Raw genomic sequence first — 19,963 nt, 5'->3', positions numbered from 1 at the left:
CTGTTAGATTGTGTTTGTTTGTTGTTGTTGTTTTTGATTGAGGAGTGGACAGTGGAGCCTCTGGCCGCCCAGGTGAGACCCTGTCCTGATGCTGTTTTCCACACCCCAGTCTCTCGGCATCATGGCCTGTCTGCACTTGGGGAGACTCCCCGAAATCTCCCTTCCCTCCTCCCGGGATGTGGCCCTGGCTCCCCTCCCGAGACGGGGAGGAGGGAGCTGCGGGCCGAGGGCCTGATGGGGCTGAGGCGGGCCTGGTCCTCTCCTGTATCTTGCACTGGCATCTGCAGAGCTGAGCCCTCATTAGTCTAATGAAGCCTTGGCGCTGTGCCCCCTCTGCCCTGCAGCACCTGTGGGGGTGATGGGGCAGCTGAGGTTGGGTCTGTAAGAGGAAGGAGAGCGAGTCAGGAAATGGGGGCCATGCCACAAGGCTAGGGCTGCTGACAGACGGAGGGAGAGGCACACGTCTCATCTGACCAGGGTGGCTCAGTGGGTGAGCATTGACCTATGAACCAGGCGGTCATTTATCCAGGCACATGCCCGGGGTTGCAGGCTCCATCCCCAGTGGGGCCGTGCAGGAGGCAGCTGATCAATGATTCTCTTTCATCACTGATGCTTCAATCTCTCACTCCCTCTCCCTTCCCCTCTGATAGGAGGAATTCATTGATTGGCTGCCTCCGGTATGCCCCACACTGAGGACTGAGCCTGAAACCCAGGCACATGCCCTGATTGGAACAGAACCTCGACCTCCTGGTTCACAGGTCATGCTCAACCACTGGGCCACACTTGCCGTGCTGTAATATGTTTGACAGAGGGTGTCAAGAAGTGCTCTGGCCGGGACCGGGTTGGCTCAGTGGATAGAGCGTCGGCCTGCGGACTGAAAGATCCCGGGTTCGATTCCGGTCAAGGGCATGTGCCTTGGTTGCGGGCACATCCCCAGTGGGGAGTGTGCAAGAGGGAGCTGGTCGATGTTTCTCTCTCATCGACGTTTCTAACTCTCTGTCCCTCTCAATTCCTCTCTGTGTAAAATCAATAAAATATATATATTTTTTAAAAAGTGCTGTGGACTGGCAGACAGGGTAGATGCAAACCTCAGAACCTGTGGTTACACAATCTTAGTGGGGCTGCTGGGTGGCAGGAAAAGCAGAGAAGAACCCCCTGGAGAGCAGGGTTGTCTTTTTCATCCAGATCCCAAGACCCACAGAGAGCCCGAAACTCGGGAAATGAGAGGGCACACGGGAATAATCACCGAGTGAACAAAGGCCGGTTGGCATTAAGATCTGGCTGCTGCCTAGTTTTCCCAGGCACCGAACCTCCAGGCTCTGCAGTCAGGTCCTGCTCCTGCCCCAGGCTGCAATTAGGGTTAGAGCAAGACGGCACTCTGCTGAAGCCAGGCCTGGGAATGGCCTTAATGCTCCTGGGCCACACCCCGTCTCCCAGATAACACTTTCCCTGCACTGTGGGACCCGAGCATCTGGGAGACACTGGCAAGGAAAAGGTCCCAGCGGGGAAGGAAAGGGAGATGTGTGCATCTTTATATATATTTCAGAGAGGACGGAGAGGGAATGAGAGATTGAAGCATCAGTGATGAAAGAGAATCATTGATTTTATTAATTTAAGAAAATATTTGTTAAGCAACGTGTGGGTGACCCCAGCCCACGGTTCTGGAATGGAAGAAAAAAGGAGTGGGGCTGAGGTTGACAGACTTGTTTGGGGGTACCCAGGGGCAGGGCAGGGCTGGGGACTGGGTTTTGGTCTCTAGCCCAGTGTGCTCCCCCCACTGCGGTCACTGGTGAGGAGAGGGGGTCCCCAGGCAGGGCAGGTGCCATTCTGAGGCTGATCTGGCGCTGGGGCGGGCAGAGACGGTGCCTGAGGGTGGCAGGCCCCTGACGGAGGGGGCGCGGCCTCCCGGGCACAGGATCGGTGGAATTGGAACCAGGGCCGCTCGGGGCTTGGGAACCGCGGACGCCAGGGAAGCGGAAGAGGGCGGAGGCCCCGCGCGGAGCCGAAGGACAGGGCGGGCGCTCGCTGATCCTGGTTGAGTGCCCATTGGGCACGCGCTCCCAGGCCGGCGAAGACCCGCCAATCAGATACTCCCGCTGCTCCTCATTTGCATGACCACGCCCCTTCACTCCGGCCACTCAGGCTTCGCCCCGGAGCGTGCCTCCTCCGGCTCCGCCCCCTTTCTGGCCCCGGGGCTACCGGGCTGGCGCGGGCGGCGTTGGGGCGGGCAGAGGGGGCGGGGGCGGGGGCGGGGGGCTGCGGGCGGGCGGGCGGACCGCGCTGCCAGCCTGGCCGCACTATTCATAGCTCTGGGCTGGCGTGGTTCGCATACTTGGCGTTTCTCACGTCTGGCTGGCCCGAAGCTGTCGCCACTTCGCGCTCCTCCCTGCCTCCTCCCTCCTCCCCTTACCTCCTCCTCCCCCTGCTTCCCCCCTACCTTCATCCTCTCTGCCAATCTCCTGGAAATCTGGAATCCGAAGTAGGAAACTGAGGCCGTGAGAAGGGACGCGCCTTCGGGCCGGGCCTCCCGGGAGAGCCTGGAGGGAAGGAGGCGGTGGCCGGAGCCTGGGCTCTGTGGGCAGACAGACCCCAGACAGACCCACCTGGTCCTGGGCTTGAATCGGAGCTGCCACTCGCTGCGGGACCCTGGCAAGCTCCTTAGCTCGCAGTCCGGAAGTCCGCCGTCTGTCCGGGAAGCTTTTCAGAAGCAGTCAAACTGAGACCTAGAGGATAGGGATCCGTCAAGGGACGGTGAGGGAGGGGAGAGACAAGGTTATATTCCCGAGAGAGGGGACTGTGGATGTGGTGGGCCAGCCCTGAGTGGACCCCAAGGACTTGGCCAGCTGGACTGAGGGGACCGAGGACTGCAAAGGGGATTGAAGCAGCTTCTCTCCCCCCACCCCTTATCCTTATTCCAGCACCCCCACTTTCTGGACCTGGTCCCACTGAGGAAGGAGGAGGATGCAAAAAAAAAAAAATTAGACAAAGATCTGAAGCAGCCCAGGCAGACACCTCCCAGAGACTCTCTCTGAGGAGAAGCTCGCCCATCCCTTCACAGTCAGAAATGGTAGGCCCAGCGCCCACCTTGTGCCAGGAGCCGGGGATCTGACACCAGCAAAGCAGCCGGCGCCTGCCTTCCAGAACTCTCAGTCCTGGGGTGGGGTAGGAAGAGGGTCAAAATAGCCTCATAAGTTTATAGACGCCAACTCGAGAGTGTGTGAGAGGGCGCAGAGGGGCCAGGCCTGGTTTGGGGCCCAGAGGAGGTGTCTCTGGGGAAGTGGCTTTTTTTTCTTTTCTGAGAAATGTAGGGTGGGTAGTAGTTAGTCAGGGTGTGTGTTGGTAAGGCAGGGAGGGAGCTGGGGGAGAGAAACAGCACTCCAGAAACAGCATGTGCAAAGGGCCTGAGGCTGGAAGGGTGCCGGGCCCTCACGGGAACAGGAAGGAGGCCGGGGTAGCTGGAACACAGAGGGAAGGGTGCGGTGGGTGTGTGCCAGCCTGGAGGCATGTCCCACGGAGTCTGGTGGTCATAATGTTAGAGCAGCCAGTCTGGACTGCCAGGGGAGTGATGGCGGCTCAGGGCAGAGCAGTGGACACGGTGAAGTGGAAAGCAGAGTTCGCCCTGATGGGCGGAATGGAGGCTGGGGCCATGTCACCTCCCATTTACCAGTTCCCCAAATGCTTCCCCAGCAACTTTGTCAGGCTGCTGGCCCCAGCCTTATTTTGTAGCTGAAGAAATAAGAAAACCCGAGTGACCTAGCTGGAAAAGGGCTAGGGCCAGTACCAAGGGCAAGTGTGACCCTTTCTCTCCATGTCGGCCTTCTCGATGCTGGGACAGTGACCTCTCTCTGCTCCTGTGGGCTAGCCCCGAATTTCTTACCTAGCACTCGATTGGGGCTTGGAGGCAAGGGGCCAAGATGGTGTGTGTGTGTGTGTGTGTGTGTGTGTGTGTGTGTGTGAGAGAGAGAGAGAGAGAGAAAGAGAGAGAGAGAGAGAGAGAGAGAGGGCCCAAGAGGCTGTTCTGCTCTTAAATGAGGTCATGCATGTGCAGCCTGCCTGGCATATAGTAAGGACTCACCAACTATTAATACGGGGCCAGGCAAACTGGTGAGGGGTAGGAGCTAGGGCTGAAGGCAATCCCATCTGTCCTCTCCTGACCCCAGAGCCCAGCCCAGAAACCGCTCAGCTCCCTGATGGGCACGAGCCCCGGGAGGCTGTCCCCGCAGAGCCATCGTCCCCTCCGCCCTCCCCCTGCCTCCGGGCATCGCGGACTGGGTGAGGGAGAGGCTCAGCTCCCAGGCGGGGTGGAGGGATGACCTGGGCAGGCTGGGCAGGGCCTGGCTGAGGGGGTGGGTGGTTTCAGGGGTGGGGCTGAGAGCCTCTCTTCACAGGGAGCCCCGGTGCCCTGAGGGAGACTTTCGGAATCTGCAGAGGCCTGCCCTGGGCGGAGATGTGGTCTCAGCGTGACTAGGACTGCTCTCTCCCCTGAAAAACAAAACAAAACAAAACAAAACAACAGCGGGTGCACCTGCTGCCTTTACCCAGGTGGTCAGACAACAGGCAGACATTCATAGGGAGAGCCACTCCCAGAGTCCTCCCCCCCCTCCTCCCAGCTCCGCTGAGATGGGCTGTCCCGTGGGGAGTCTCGGAACGGATGTGATGATTTGGGAGAAGAGTCATGTGTGTATTCTCCTGCCTCTAGGGGTGACTGCCCTTAACTCCGTCTCAGAGGCTGCAGCCTCTCTCCATGCCCCTTGAGCGAAGGGAGAGCCTTCCTAAGGTTCCGCAGCCACCTGCTCCCCTGGAGGAGATGGAGGGGGTGGTCCTGGGTGTGGTTGGGGCTGAGGGGCTTGGAGGATGCGGTGAGAGGCAGGGTGAGGGAAGGAGGGCCGTGGTGTGCTGTGCTGGGCCAGCAGGGGGCTCTGCTGCACACGGACCTGCCTGCTCTCTGACAGGACCGCCTCCTTCCGTGGGCAGGCATGTTTGTCTTGCAGTGTGCGCCCAGGAGAGCATGTGGGAACAGGAACTGGCCCGTGTGTGCGCACCCTTGTGTGTGTGTGTATGTTACGGGTGTTTTGTAGGCTTAGCATAGACGTGTGCGCTGTGCGGGGTCAGCCCTCATGGGGCAGGGACCTCACCCGTCGCCCAGCTTTTGTAGGAAAGTTCTCCCAAGGTCCTGACACCATGGGCTAGGGCCTCCCCAGAGTCGGTGCCTCCGACAGGTCAGCCTCTGACAGATGGCAGGTCCTCATCGATGCCAAGGTCCTATGGCACCAGAGTTCAGACTCCCTGCAGCCCAGAGCTCCCCTGTGCAGGGAGTACAGGGCCTCCAAAAGTGACAATCAGGGGTCTGAGAGGCAGGGAGGAGGGTGGGAAGGAAAGGTCCTTCAGACAGGAGGCTGCCAGCTGCCCCGGACAATCTCTAGGTCAGGCTTGCTTCTGGCCCCCAATGGGAGATTTATTCACTTGTTCTATCTGCTTCCAACAAAAGTTTTTTGGTTTTTATTCCCATTTGAATTCTGATCTTGCCATTTTTTTTATTGCGGTAAAATATATATAACATAAAATATACCTTTTTTTATTGTTGTTGTTAATCCCTCACTCCCCCCCTCGCAATCACCACACAGTTGTTCGTGCCAATGAATTCTTTCTCTTTTTTTCTTTTTTGTTCAATCCCTCCACCCACCCCCAGCCCACCCCCCACTCCCTGACAGCTGTTAGCCCGAGCTCAGTCTACGAGTCTGTCTCTATTTTGCATGTTAGCTCCGCTGGTTCATCAGATTCCACATACCAGTGGAATCGTACGGTGCTTGTCTTTCTCTGGGCTCGTTTCACTTAGCACAGTGCTCTCCAGCTCCACCCATGCTGCTGCAAAGGGTAAATTTCCCTCTCTCTCCCTCTCTCTCCCTCCCTCTCTCTCTCTCTCTCTCTCTCTCTCTCTCTCTCTCTCTCTCTCTCTTTCTCTCTCTCTCTCTCTCTCTCTCTCTCTCTCTCTCTCTCTCTCTCCAGCTGATTAGTATTCTGTTGTGTAAGTGTGCCATAGCTGTTTTAGCCACTCCTGGGCGGATGGGTGCTTGGGGGACCACGTTTTGTTTATCCATTCTCCGATGGATGGACATCTGGGTTGTTTCCACCGCTTGGCTTGTGAGTAACGCCGCCTTGAACATGAGTGTGCACATATCTGTTTGAGCCCCTGCTGTCTTATCTTTCGGGTACAGAGGCGAAAGTGGAATCGCTATGGTTAATTTTTTGAGGAACCACCATACTGTTTTCCATAGCAACAGCACCATTTTGCATTCCCACCAGCAATAGCATAAAGGTTCCAATTTCTCCACATTCTCACCATCAACGAAGAGCTATTGAGAGCCTACTGTGTGCAAAGCATGCTAGTAACACAAACCTATACTGGAAAGTCCGGTAGCTCCTGTCTTTACGCAGCTCTCAGCTGCTGGGGGAGACGCAGGCCATGCCCCTGAGCCATCTCCAATCTGAGGAGAAAGACATAGGCCGTGACCTCTGGGAGACCCTACCCGGGGAACATGGGGCAAAACAAACAAACAAACAAACAAACAACAAACAAACAACCCCAACCCCCCTGGAGGGCGCTCCCAATCCGAGGGAGGAGGCAGAGGCCCTTCTCTGGGGGGAGTCCCAGACAGACCAGAGACCGGAATGGACACATGGAGGCATGCATGGAGACATGCGGGGTTGCTGAGTGGAGTAAATCAGGGGTTGGAGCGGGCTTGTGGCGAGCCCTGGCCACACTGGCCTGCAGTTGCCTAGGCAATGGCCCTGCTGTTTACTTTGTGGCTGGCTCTAGACTCACCCTTTTCCTCAAGTGCTCATTTCCCACCGTGGGCAAAGATGCTCCTCTGGCGCCCTCCCTCCTGAGGGGGAAATGGGCTCCTGCTGGGAAAGGCCCTGCCAGCCTGGCACTTTTGCCAGGTTCCTTGCCCGCTGAGAGCAGGCCCCGCCTGGTGTCTCACGTCGCCCACCTCTCCCCACTCCCACAGGACCTACAGGACAGGCCCTGGTCCCTGCCGGGGAAGGGGGCTCCCGAAGGCTCCTCTCAGCTTGGGGAGCATTGGGGCATGTCGGAGCCTGCGGGGGGCTGGCAGGGCGAGGTGGCCGTGATGCCCACATGAGGGGGTTCACCTGGCTCTGGGCAGATCTCCCTGCGGGTCTGCATGTGTCACCGCATCTTTGTGTGCCTGTGGCTGAGTTGTCTGCATGTCTCAAAGTGAGTGTGGCTGGGCGTGTGAGAGTGTGAATATCCAAAAGACAATCCAAACAGCTTGCCTTGACCTTGAGGGCACTATGCTAAGTGAAATAAGTCACACAGAGAAAGACAGGTACTATGTGATCTCACTTAGACGTGGAATCCTAATAAAAAACACTCCAAACCAAAACCCCCACCAAGCTCATAGAGGACGGATTGGCGGTCGCAGAGGCTGGGAACGGGGGCTGGGGGGGTAAGGGGGTGAGGGGGGGTATTGAGGGAGTTGGCCAAATGGGTGAAGGAAGTCAAAAGGTACAAACGTCCAATTCTAAAGTAAGTCATGGGGATGTAATCTTCCGCATGGCAACTATCTGTTAATAATACAGTGTTACATATTTGAAATTGCTAAGAGAATAGATCTTAAACGTTCTTATCACAACAACAAAACATTCTGTAACTACAGATGATGACAGACGTTGACCAGACTCATTGTGATCATTTCACAATGCACACACATTTTGAATTATTATGTTGTACATATGAAACTAATATAATGGTGAATATTAATTATATCACAATAAAATATTTAAAAAATATATATTTTATTGATTTTGTACAGAGAAGAAGAGAGAGGGATAGAGAGTTAGAAACATCGATGAGAGAGAGTCATCGATCAGCTGCCTCTTGCACACCCCCTACTGGGGATATGCCCGCAACCAAGGTACATGCCCTTGACCGGAATCGAACCCGGGACCTTTCAGTCCCCAAGCCGACGCTCTATCCATTGAGCCAAACCTGTTTCGGCACAATAAAATATTTTTTAAAAATATATTTACTGATTTCAGAGAGGAAGGAAGAGGGATAGAGAGATAGGAACATCAATGATGAGAGAGAATTGAACCTGGGACTCTTCAGTCTACAGGCTGATGCTCTATCTACTGAGCCAAACCAGCTAGGGCGCAATAAAAGATTTTTTTTTTTTAATAAAGGGAAAACAACAACAAAAATCTTGCATTTATTGAATCCTTACTATGTGCCCAGGGCCTGTGTGTGTGCTAAGGACTTTCTTTAATTTACTTAATTCTCCCAACAACAGGTGAGCTGGAAATTAGTGCCATTCCCATGTGGTCGGTGAGAAACCGAAGCTCAAAGAGATTCAGTGACTCTGGGGAGGTCTCACAGCCAGAAAGCGGTAGAGGCGAGACTCAGACCTGTCTGCCTCCAGGGCTGCAGACCCCACGTGCTCGCCCCTGGGCCACGCTGACACTGAAGAACTAGGTGATACTGATCCTCGGCCCCCTCCTTGAGATGACAGTGATATTTCTGGCATTGCAATTGCTCCCCCCCTTCTCCCCCCCCCCCGCCCCCGCCCTGCCAGCCTTCCTTGGCTCTGGCCCAGTGTGAGGGTGGGAGAGGAGTGTCCTGACTACCCCAACTCAGGGCGAGCTTGGTCCTGGGGGGAAAGCATGAGTCTGGAGAGACTGAGCTACGCCCTGTCCGTGGGCCATACCAAGCGTTCCGGGCCCAGGGGTATTGCACGCGGAGGGAGAGAGCGGGGAGACACGCAGGCTTGCCGGGCCGGCTCCTCCGCTCGGCCTGCCGGGGCATGTCAGGATTGTACACAACCGGCGCTGGGAACCAGGCATCTGATGGGGCAAAAGGGTGGAGGAGGACCGAGGGGGCAGCTGCCCTTGAACGAGGAGACTGGGCCAGGGGTTGGAGGCCCAGGCGTGGGAGGGCAAGATGCCGTGGGTGAGGCATTGCCGGCACGCCTGGGACGGATCCGCTGATGGGTGTGAGGCTGTGGGGTGGTCACCGATCGCGTTTGGTGCTATGTGACCGCTGTACGGATGGGGCGAGTTGAAACTTCTGAAGTGCCTGTTCGTTCTCTTGGGGTGGGAGGTACTGTTTGTCTCCTGATCTGCGGCCTACAGAATTGACCCCGAGTCCCTCTCTCTCACTTGAACCACTAGCCCTCCCAAGGTGTCAGTTTTCCCCCTGGAATCCCCTGACCTTGGGCCCCAGGACCCTCTCCTCGTCCTGCTCCTCCAGCCTCGGCCATCCTCTGGTTCAAGGGCTGACTCGGGAGGCCCCTGGCCCCACCCTCAAACACACTGTCCTCTCCGGGAGAAGAGGCCCCGAGCCCTTGATAAGGCCCCCAGACTGCTGATACGGAAGTTTCCATTTGTTCTGGGTGAAGGCAGCTGGCTCTGGCCTGACTCTGGACCTGGCAGGCCCCTAACATTTCTCGAGCTGGGGTGCTAATAAGAAGTCTAAGGTGTGCCCTCATCTTATCCTCCCAGGCGCCCGGCACTGGCACAGCACCTGGCCCACAGCAGGCGCTCAGGCACGGCTGTTGAAAGGGTGAACAGGAGGGAAATGGAAACAGGTCTGACGTAGGCTTTAGAACTTGGGGATCCGGTCCCAGCTCAGTAAAAGTGAAGCTTTGAACCAGTCGCTTTTCCTCTTTGTGCCTCCGTCTCTACATCTGAAAAATGGGTATTAAAATATTCCTGGACATCCAATTCTTAGGATAAGGGTCCAATAAGATAAAGCGAAGTGCTCTGAAGCAGTAAGAGATGATTATCTCATTTGGAGAGAAGACTGGATGCCCTCCCCCTGGGAGTGCAGCCCCCAAAACCTGCCCCAGGGACCCTCAGGGAGATAAGGTTGAATGGATTTTGCAAGCTGGTCAAACTAGAGGATGATGGGAGGGCCTGCTCGGCCGGTTCATTTCTGATCTGCGGGGAGGAAGCTGGGGAGGGTGTAGGGAAGGAGGACTCACGCTAGGCAGGAAGGCTTGGAATAGAATCTCAGCTACGCCTGGTATTTCCCAGTCCTTGGCCCCCTCCCCCTCCGCCCTCGGGGGCCCACCCCACATTCCTTTCCCAGAGGAAATGGGGGAGGGGGCCATACGGCTCCCCAGGGCTGGAGGATCATTTATTCCAACTATGTACACCCTTTGAGGCCCTCCTGTGCACACCGCCCTCCCGAGGTCCCCGAGGAGGCCGCTGGGGCTGAGGGCGAGGAGCGTGGGTTTGCGATGAAGCGGCCTGTTACCTCCGCTGTGGGCCTTGCTGTCCCTGCCCAGTCAGAGGGCAGGAAACGGGCATCATCTCTGTCTCATGGTTTCCCAGATGTCTACAGCCCTGGACTCAGAACCCCGAGTCACACAGCAGCACCTGTTGGCTATGAGGGGAGAGAGACTCCATTTCCTCAGAGCCTGGGGCACAGGGAAAGGAAGTCAGGTGTCTGGAAGGACGTACAGGCCGCGTCTGAGACGCCAGGCCAGGCTGAGTTCGGACAGCCCCGTGGCCATCGCCCTCTGAGGGGCCACCCAGTCTGACGTGGCTGGCGGACATCTTGGTGCCTCCAGCCGGGCTCCGAGGGCCTGGCCTTTGGGGGATGTGACGGGGCTCAGGGTGGGTGCTGATGGAGATGTCATGAGTTCTGCTCCCTGGACGGAGGGCCTTTCCCGCCCTGCCCCGAGCCCTCCTGACTCAGCGGCCGTGGCAGCCTCACTCTTCCCGTCCGGCTTCCGCCAGGGTGGGGGCGGGGGTCCAGCTCCTGCACAGGGACCCAGCAAGCAGCAAACAGGAAACAGGAGAACAAAACCGCTCCCTGGCCCCCGCATGCCTCACTCTCACCCTTCTTCCTCCCGTCCTTCTCCCTCCCTCCCTCCTGCTCACCCCTGTGGCCCCCTATTTCTCCTCCCTCCGCCCCAGGACCCTCTCCTCTCTGCGCCCCTCCGTGTCACTCCCCTTCCTCCCACAGGATCCACCTTCAGAGCTGTCCTTCCTCGGATGGGATAGGAGCCAACTCTTCTGCTCGTTCTCCCTCTGGGTGGCTGCCTCCCCACACTCCTAGATTGGGCTGGCCTGGAGCTGCCTCCTCCCCGCCCCAGCCTCCCTGCTCTGACCGCTGGAGAGTTTGGGAGTAAGATCCCACGTTGGAGTGAGGGCCCGGGGTTTGGAGTCCCGCTGCTTCCCTAACAAGCTGGGTGCCCTCGGGCCTCAGTTTCCTTCTCTGGAAATGGGGTCATAGCAGCGACCCCAGGCCACGGTGAGGGGCTGTGGGGAGAAGCATGCTGTTTGTGGACAGTCAGGTGGGATAGAAATGGAGGCAGCAATTACAGATCGACCAGCCAAGGCCTCTGCCAGCCCCACCCGGGAAGGGGAAGGGGAGGAGGGAGGGTCTGCCATCAACATGGCTTCCTGTCTGACTCATACGCCAGGGATGGGGTGGGGGCCAGCGTGGGGCCATTGTCAGCGTGGTGGTGGCCCCTCTAGGCAGAGCGAATGGGAAGGGGTCCTGGGGACCCCGCAGTGATGGTGGGGGCTCCACCTGTAGCCCCAGGGTGTGTGATGGGAGGGAGGGCTGCTCCCTGTGCCGGGCAGTGTGTGCACACGTGTGCGGCTCACGCCTGTATGGAGTGGGCTGGCTGAGTGATATGTGCATGTCATCTGTCTGCCTTTGTGCGGGTTGTAGGTCTGTGGGGCGTATGCGGGATGGTGTTTTTTTGGGGGGGGTGGTCAGGGTGCTTTTAGGCCACAGTGGGTATGCTTGCAAATGCGTCTCTGTGGGATATGTGGACCAAACATATATGGGAGGGTGTCCAAAGTGTGTGTGCATACAGAATGGAGCCCACACACAGAGCGTATGTGAGGGGAATCGTGTGTTGATGTGTGTTGATGTGTGTTTCTGTGGGGTATGTGGACATTGGATGAGTGAACAAGTGTGTGTGTGTGTGTGTGTGTGTGTGTGTGTGGTTGAGAGGGTGTGAGGTCTATGGATGTGCACATGTAGTGCAGGTCTATGTGGGTGGGAAGGTGTATGTATGTGTGCATGTATGTGAGGGCATGTGTACACATGTGGCTGTTTCTGTGTAGGAGGCGGGGTGCAGGGAGCGGTGTGAGGGGGGTGCAGTGGGCGTGGCAGTGGCTGCGGGCCTGTGTGTGGGTGTGAGTGGGTGTGAGTGTGGGCTGGGGCGCGGGGAGGGACGGGACGGGCCGCCCCGGAGGGGGAGGCGTCTGCTTGCGGACTCGCTGGCGTGCCCGGGCCTGGCGCCTTCAGCCCGGAGCGCGGGAGGCCGGAGCCGCCCCGCCGTCCTGCCGCCGTCCGCGCGGGCCGGCCGTCCCCTCGGGGCCCCCGGGCCCTGGGCCCGCGGCTCTGGGGGGCGGGCGGGGACCCCCGGGGCCCGCCTGCCACCGGGAGCACCGAGAGCTCCGACCGTGGGGCGCCGAGGAGCGGCCGCCGGCCCCCGGGAGGCGCGCCCCGCTCCGGAAGCCGGGCCGCGGGCGCCATGGGGCCGGGGCCGGGGCTGCCCGCGGGGCGCGGGGGGCCGGCGCTGGGAGCGCGCCGTCGGGGTGGACTGCAGCGCCCCCGAGCCGCGCTGCCTCTGGCTGCCCTGCGGCCGCGGCCACCGCCACGCGCCCGGGCCACGGCGGACCGGGGTGAGCTCCGGGGAGCGGGCCGGGGGGAGCCCGGGGAGCGGGCCGGGGGAGCCCGGGGAGCGGGCCGGGGGGAGCCCGGGGAGCGGGCCGGGGGAGCCCGGGGAGCGGGCCGGGGGGAGCCCGGGGGGCGGGAGGGGGGAGCCCGGGGAGCGGACCGGGGGGAGCTCCGGGGGGCGGGAGGGGGGAGCTCCGGGGAGCGGGAGGGGGGAGCTCCGGGGGGCGGGCCGGGGGAGCTCCGGGGGGCGGGCCGGGGGAGCCCGGGGAGCGGGAGGGGGGAGCTCCGGGGGGCGGGAGGGGGGAGCTCCGGGGGGCGGGCCGGGGGGGGGGGAGCTCCGGGGGGCGGGAGGGGGGAGCTCCGGGGGGCGGGAGGGGGGAGCTCCGGGGGGCGGGAGGGGGGAGCCCGGGGAGCGGGAGGGGGGAGCTCCGGGGGGCGGGCCGGGGGGGGGGGAGCTCCGGGGGGCGGGAGGGGGGAGCCCGGGGAGCGGGAGGGGGGAGCTCCGGGGGGCGGGAGGGGGGAGCTCCGGGGGGCGGGCCGGGGGGAGCCCGGGGGGCGGGAGGGGGGAGCCCGGGGAGCGGGAGGGGGGAGCTCCGGGGGGCGGGCCGGGGTCGGGGCCGGGCGGGCCTCCCGGGGAGCTGGGCAGGGTAGGGGCCACCCACTCCCTGTGATCTCTGAGCTGCGTGCACCCTGCGCCCTGCGTTCCGGGACCAGGGCCCCGGGTGGGGCGGGGGAGGAGCTGAAAGATGCCTGGGGGTGGGGTGGGGGCTGTGGCTGAGAGCTCTCCCTGGGTGCTGAGAGACAGCGGGCTGGGTCGCGGCCTCCAGGGGCTCAGCCTGCTGCTGTGCAGGCAGCGGGAGGATGGAAGGGACCAGGGCTGTTTGGAGAGATGCCAGGGCATCTGGGTTCTGGGGAGCTGGGGCGGGCAGGGGCCTGGAGCCAGAGGCAGGCAGGAGTGCCATGAATGGAGTGGTGGGCACCCCCTGGCTGCCGCCCCCTGGTAGTGGGCTGGGCACAGGGGCAGCCTCCTGGTGGGTAAAGGAGGCCTAGGCGGCAGGGAGTGAGCGATCTGTGGGTGAGGATGGACAGGTAGGAACGGGGTGGGGGAGGGGACCGTGTTTCTGATGTTGGGGATTGACTCGGCTGGTGGGTGTGAATCACAGTGGGCGCCGTGCTCCCCGCAGTGACCTCTTTATGCTCCTGGGGGCGGAGCAGGACTCCTGGGTCCTGGTTCCTGGTCTCGCCAGCCCAGCCTGGGCCTGCTCTGTCTAATTTGCGGCCCTCAGGCGGTCTCCTTTCCTCCAGAGACCGCTGGTATTTCTGATGCCTCTTTCTTCCCTGGCACGAGGGCGGGAACTTTGGGAAACGGGTCTGGGGCCGGAAAGGATGAGTGGTGTCCCCTGATCTCTGTGCCTCTCACAGCTGCCTCCTGTCTGCCTCCGCCTTTGCCGTTAGGAGACCCAGCATTGTCCCTGGCCTGGGAGGCAGGAGGAAGTGTGCATGTGTCCTAGCGCAGAAGGAGGAGGACTTCCCACGGGCTGTCCGTGGGCCGCGGGGCGGGCTGTCCGTGGGCCGCAGGCCGGGCTGTCCGTGGGCCGGGGGCGGGCTGTCCGTGGGCCGCAGGCCGGGCTGTCGGTGGGCTGCAGGGCGGGCTGTCCGTGGGGCCGCAGGCCGGGCTGTCCGTGGGCCGGGGGCGGGCTGTCCGTGGGCCGCAGGCCGGGCTGTCCGTGGGCCGGGGGCGGGCTGTCCGTGGGCCGCAGGCCGGGCTGTCCGTGGGCCGGGGGCGGGCTGTCCGTGGGCCGGGGGCGGGCTGTCCGTGGGCCGCGGGCCGGGCTGTCCGTGGGCCGCGGGCCGGGCTGTCCGTGGGCCGCGGGCCGGGCTGTCCGTGGGCCGCGGGCCGGGCTGTCCGTGGGCCGCGGGCCGGGCTGTCCGTGGGCCGCGGGCCGGGCTGTCCGTGGGCCGCAGGGCGGCTGTCCGTGGGGCTGCCTGGCCTCCTCTTCGGGGGAAGGGAAAGGGGACGAGGGAAGGAGCAGAGGGAGAGGCTGAGATAAGGGGGGGTGCCCCGTGCCTGGGGGGGAGGGAAGGAAAGAAGGCATGCCGCCTGCCCTGGATTACAGGCAGGCCCCCCAGAGGTCGCACCCCCCTTCACCCCGGCAGCTGGCAGCTCCGGCAGGATGTGTGTGGAGGAATGGGGGGCATGCGGGGACCTGTCTCAGCCACTTCTCGTCACTGGGGCAGCTGGTGGCTTAAACCTTAATCCCGGACACCAGCAAACAATGGGCCTGCAAACGGCTCCCTCCGAGCGGGCGGAGGGCGTGCAGGGGCGGCTGCCACGCGGAGCGGGCTGGGCTTCGGAAGGCGGGCGATGGAGGGTCTGTGAGGCCCTCTCCTCCCCATCGGTTCATCGCCCGGTCAGCAGGGATAGAAATCCAAGGGAATTCAGGCCTCAGCAGAACTACGGAGCTTTCCCCCTCTGACCCCCACGGGGCTGTGGGTCTGAGCGGGAGCATCCAGGCAATCGCCATAGATGGAGGGGACGGACCTCCGACCCCAGGCCGGATCCCAGCTCTTGCTTGGAGCCTTGCGAGGACAGTGTGCTCACAACCTCATCCTGGTAGTGTTCCAGATGTATATGTTAGGATGGTCACCTCGGTCCTCTCGTATCCCCCTCCTATGTGTCCTCTGGGGCTGCCCTGTCCTATTTGTCTTTCACCTTCCCAGCCCCACGCAGAGTTCCTGGCATCGGCCTGGCCGCAGGCAGGCTTCCTTCCCCCGGATGTGCTCCCGGGGGGTGGATGGACATATGCTGGAATTCCTTAGTATCGGATTCGAGTGGCCAATCGGAGCTTTCTCCAGCTGTTAGACGGGGAGGAAACGGGGGCTTAACAGTAAAGTGGAAGCTCCTCAACCCAGAACTAGCAGCCTTCTTCCTTCTGCACCCACCTCGCCTTCCTCCCCGGTGCCGAGGGGGAGTGAGGGGTGGGAGGACTGTTCAGGGTGGGGATGAAGGAGCTCCTGGTCCTCAGAGGGATGAGGTTAGGCGGCCCCATTCTGTTCTTTTAAAAAATATATATTTTATTGATTTTGTACAGAGAGGAAGGGAGAGGGACAGAGAGCTAGAAACATCGATGAGAGAGAAACATCGATCAGCTGCCTCCTGCACACCCCCTACTGGGGATGTGCCCGCAACCAAGGTACATGCCCTTGACCGGAATCGAACCTGGGACCCTTCAGTCCCCAGGCCGACTCTCTGTCCACTGAGCCAAACCGTTCAGGGCCATTCTGCCCTTGGCTTCCCTTTCCTCCACTCGGCCCCCTGCCTCCCTGTGAACACATCTCTCCTGTCACTCACTTTCCCTCTGAGTGTCTGAGCAGGGGACTGAGGGAGCCCTCCGTCAGGCACTGTCCGTCCTCTTGTCCCAGAAACAGTTCTGTGTGTCCCCAAACCCTTGTCTCCAGACATGTCACCCTGGGGAATCTCAAGTATTCTAGGGGGTGGGCCAGAGGGCAGCCAGGTGTTCCCCCCACCCACTCCCCGGTTTCTCACTCTGCTCCACGGAACCAGCCAGGCCCCCTGGTGGCTCTTAGTCCCCCCCTGCTCCCCTTGCTGCTCCTGAAGGCTGTGTGTGGGGGCCAGCCTGTCTGTGCATGTGTATGTCTGCATGTGTGGCATGTGCTGTGTGCATGAGACTGATTCTGTGTGGCGGTGTGCACATCTCTGCCAGTCGACATGAGTGTGTGTGTGTACGCCTCTGTGTGTGCACTTTGCACATGAGGGTGCTTGTCTGGGTGTCGCGGTGTGTTCTGTGTGCATGAACCCATGTGGACATGTCTGCGTGTGCATACGTGTGTGAGCATGTGTGAGGTTGTGCAGCGGCAGGAACGAGCTCAGACAGCAGCGGGCACTGTGTGTGCAGCACCCGGCACACAGTAGGTGCTTAGTGAACATGTGGTGAGCTGAACTGAGCCCACGCCTGGCTCACTGCAGCGAGTCATTTCTTTGGAGGCAAAGGCGTTACAAGGGGATTGAGAGGAAAGAAAGAAGGAAGAAGCGGTTGGGCTGATGAGTGTGAGAGGGGAAGGAAGGCCTGAGGAGGAGGAGGGTGCCTGGAGCCCCATGGACCCGCCTGGTCCCGGTCAGGCCCTCTGGGCTGCGGGAGGCAGGGTGCAGACTTAGGGCTGTGCATCCCAAGGCCACTCACCCGCCTCCCCGTGCTCCCACAGCTGCCGCTGGGCCCGAGAGATGGGTGCTCTCCCGGGCGCCCGCTCCCCTGGCAGGGGCCGCGGACGCTGCTGCTGCACAAAAGCCTCCAGGACGGCTTCGGCTTCACCCTGCGCCACTTCATCGTGTACCCGCCCGAGCCCGCCGTGCACTGCGGCCTGAAGGTGCGTCCCGCGGGCCCGCCGCCCCCGCCGCCCCGGGAAGCCGAGATGGGGGAGGAGAGGGCTCTGCAGCGGCCCCTCCTGCACAGCCCTGCTCCCGGGCCCGGCCGTCTCGTCTCCATCTTCTCGGGACCAGGCGGGTGGCTGGTTCAGGTGGCCGCCCGGAGGGGAGGGAGCCAGGGTGCCCGCTCACACCCCGGACTCTGGTCTCTGGAAGGGGAACAGCCTGCTCGGAGAGACGCAGTCCCGGGACCCCTTGTCCACTGGCCACTCCTGAGTGGGGTCTGTTGCCCCCTCCCAGCCTGAGCTCTCCGGGAGGCTGTCCAACACACACCTCTCACCCCCTGCAGCGCCCCGGCCTGGGCTCTAGCCCCGGGACAGCTCCTCACTCACTGCACATCTCTGGGCTTCCTCTTTCTGCTCGAACCCGAGGCATTTCTCTGCTTGACCCCTGAGGGCCCTCCTAGCCCTCATAAATGTCAAGGTCTTTGGGTCTAGGAGTCCGCTGCTCAGCCAGCCTGCAGGGTCAGCTGGGAGGAGGGGTCCCTTCTTGTCCTGGCTGGGTGCCAGAGTCCTGGGTTCCAGCCCTGGCTCTGCATCTGAGCCCAAGCTGGCAGCCCTGGACCAGTCACCTGTCACATGGGTGATCTGCGGGGGTTTAGATAAGATGGTGCCAGAGGTTGGATCCTGCTCTACAATGCTACCCCTGCCGGCCCTCTGTGTCTGTCTGACCCCCTCTCATTGGTTTCCTCCTCAAATCTAGTGCCCTCCCCCCTCACTCACCAGGATGACCCCAGAGGCTCCCCAGGGGTCCCCTTGACTCGGTTTCTTAGCCCTGAACCCTGATGCCAGAACCCTCTTCTCAGCTGGTATTCTCACACCCACTCTCTCCCCTCAAGCACCTTCCCTGACTCCCTCTTCTCTCATTCAAACTCGAATGCTCCCGCCTGACCTCTGTGCTTGCTGGTGTTGACTCTCTCCTTCTGCTCAGCTGGTTCAGTGCTGCATGTGCTTGCTTATTTCTGATACCAGAATGCCTTCTCCCAGGCCTCGTAGGCCCCTCCCCCAGAGGGACACTAATCAGGCCTGCCCTCCCCTTCTCTAAGAGCCGATAGCCACTGTTTGCACTTGTCATGCCTGCTTATCTGTGTTTGTCTGGGTTCTCTCTGTGTGTAAGTGTGTTTAGTTCGAGCTCCCCAAGGGGAGGGGTCATGGGTCCCCCATGGAAGTGGGGGCTGTCAGTTGGCTGAGATGCTGACCTGGTGGGAACAGCGTGAGAGGGAGCTCAGGTCTTCGGGGAGTCACGCTGGGACCCGATGTCCCCGTGGCCACCCCTCCTGCCTCCCCGCGGGGCTATTTGGAGAAGATAAGAGGGTGGGCCGCTGGGTAGGGAGATGGAAGGGACCCGCCTAGGAGGAGCTGGCCTCCCGCTGGGCTGCTGAGGCCGGGCTGAGGGCCAACCCCCACCTCTCTGTCCCCCTCAGGAGGAAGAGCATGGAGGCCGCGGAGGAGGTAAGGAGCGCCCCTCGCCCTCGACGGCTGTTCCCGTCTTTGTTCCTCTGTGTGGCCGCTCTGGACATCTGCGTGTTCTCTCTCTCTCTCTCTCTCTCTCTCTCTCTCTCTCTCCCCGCCCCCCATCTTTTCCCACATTTGTCTCCCTCGGGGCCTTTCCGCTTCACACTAGAGGTGGCACTGTGAGGAGCTATTGATTTCTAAGACCTGGCCCCTCCCTGGGGTCACTCCCAGCCTAGACTGAGGCACACATAGGCTGCAGGGCCGGGGAGTGGGGAGCTGGGGGGGGCAGCTGGCCAAGGGCTGTCCCCGTGGATACGCCGGCATAAGGGGACCCTGACGCCTTTTCTTTCCCAATGTGAGCCCCTGCTGCCACCCTGGCTGTTTCGCTGGGTCCCTCCCTGGCACCCAGGCTCCCAGCCTTCCTCCTCGCCACCAGGGCTTCTGCGGGGAGGCCCCGGGCACGCTCTCTCCCCGAGGCCCCATCCCTGAGGCCCGAGGCGGGGGAGGCCCACGGACCCGGAACAGCCCGTTCCGGGTGGGGACGGTTGGCAGCAGAGTCGTGTTGTGGGGTACAGTGTGATGGCGGGGGCTGTGGTGTCCGGGCCTTTCCGCAGCTCCCCTGGCCTGTGGGTGTGGCCGGGAGTGTCTCCCCGCTGATGTGTCTGCAGGGCTTGATACAGCCTCTCCTCGGCGCCCTTTCCTTTGTCCTGTGCTGTGTGTGTGTGTGTGTGTGTGTGTGTGTGTGTCTGTGTGTGAGTCTGTCTGTCTGTCCCACCAGAGAGTGAGCTAAGGAGGGGAGGAATGTCTCCTTTTCCGTCTGGCACCTGGGCCCCTGCGGGCGTGCGGGTCTGTGTGTCTGTGTCTGTGTGAGCGTGAGTCTTCTCTGAGTGTGTCGTCTGTGTGTGTAGCTGTGCATGGGTGTGACTTCAGCAGCTAACCTGGCTGATGCTCAGCAGGACCCTCCCCCCGGCACCGCCTGGAGCCCATGGATACCATCTTTGTCAAGAACGTGAAGGACGAGGGCCCCGCCCACAGGGCTGGGCTCCGCACAGGTGAGCTGTCCCAGTTTCCTCTGGGTCTCTCCTGCCTACCGGGGAGGGACTCTAGGACCCAGGAGTGAGAAAGGATCCTGCCGCCCGCTGCCCATCCAAACCCAACCGGACAGGGGTGCTTAGGTGGGGCCGTGGCCTGCTCACACGCGGTCCTGTCCCCTGTCCCCAGGAGACCGGCTGGTGAAGGTGAACGGGGCGAGTGTCATTGGGAAGACCTACTCCCAGGTCATAGCTCTGATCCAGAACAGGTGAGCGCCTGCCTCACTCCCCCAGAGCAGCTCTCCCTCTCCCCGAGCCCTGCCCCCCGCCCCCTTGGCCCCGGGGTGCTGGCGACCAGGATCCCTGTCCC

At 61.4% G+C, this 19,963-nt stretch overlaps 1 protein-coding gene across 6 annotated transcripts in view; it reads left to right on the top strand.

Annotated features, from left to right (window-relative positions):
* The window catches only part of ARHGAP23 (Rho GTPase activating protein 23), a 63,336-nt gene that overhangs the window by 7,354 nt on the left and 36,019 nt on the right, over positions 1–19,963 (top strand). For 2 of the 6 annotated variants that reach the window (XM_084862179.1, XM_084862176.1), the window contains exons 2-5: positions 16,889–17,050; positions 18,532–18,559; positions 19,516–19,614; positions 19,784–19,862. In XM_084862179.1, the coding sequence (XP_084718305.1) occupies positions 16,889–17,050; positions 18,532–18,559; positions 19,516–19,614; positions 19,784–19,862 (368 nt within the window). Of the gene's footprint in view, positions 1–11,170; positions 11,279–12,252; positions 12,670–16,888; positions 17,051–18,531; positions 18,560–19,515; positions 19,615–19,783; positions 19,863–19,963 lie in introns of those variants that run through there. The other 4 variants (XM_084862180.1, XM_084862182.1, XM_084862178.1 and 1 more) reach the window with 4 other exon arrangements.

The sequence above is a fragment of the Pipistrellus hanaki genome (genome assembly GCF_964339955.1).
Source record: "Pipistrellus hanaki genome assembly, chromosome: 16".
NCBI classification, from domain to species: domain Eukaryota; kingdom Metazoa; phylum Chordata; class Mammalia; order Chiroptera; family Vespertilionidae; genus Pipistrellus; species Pipistrellus hanaki.
This window is presented reverse-complemented; position numbering and strand designations above follow the sequence as displayed.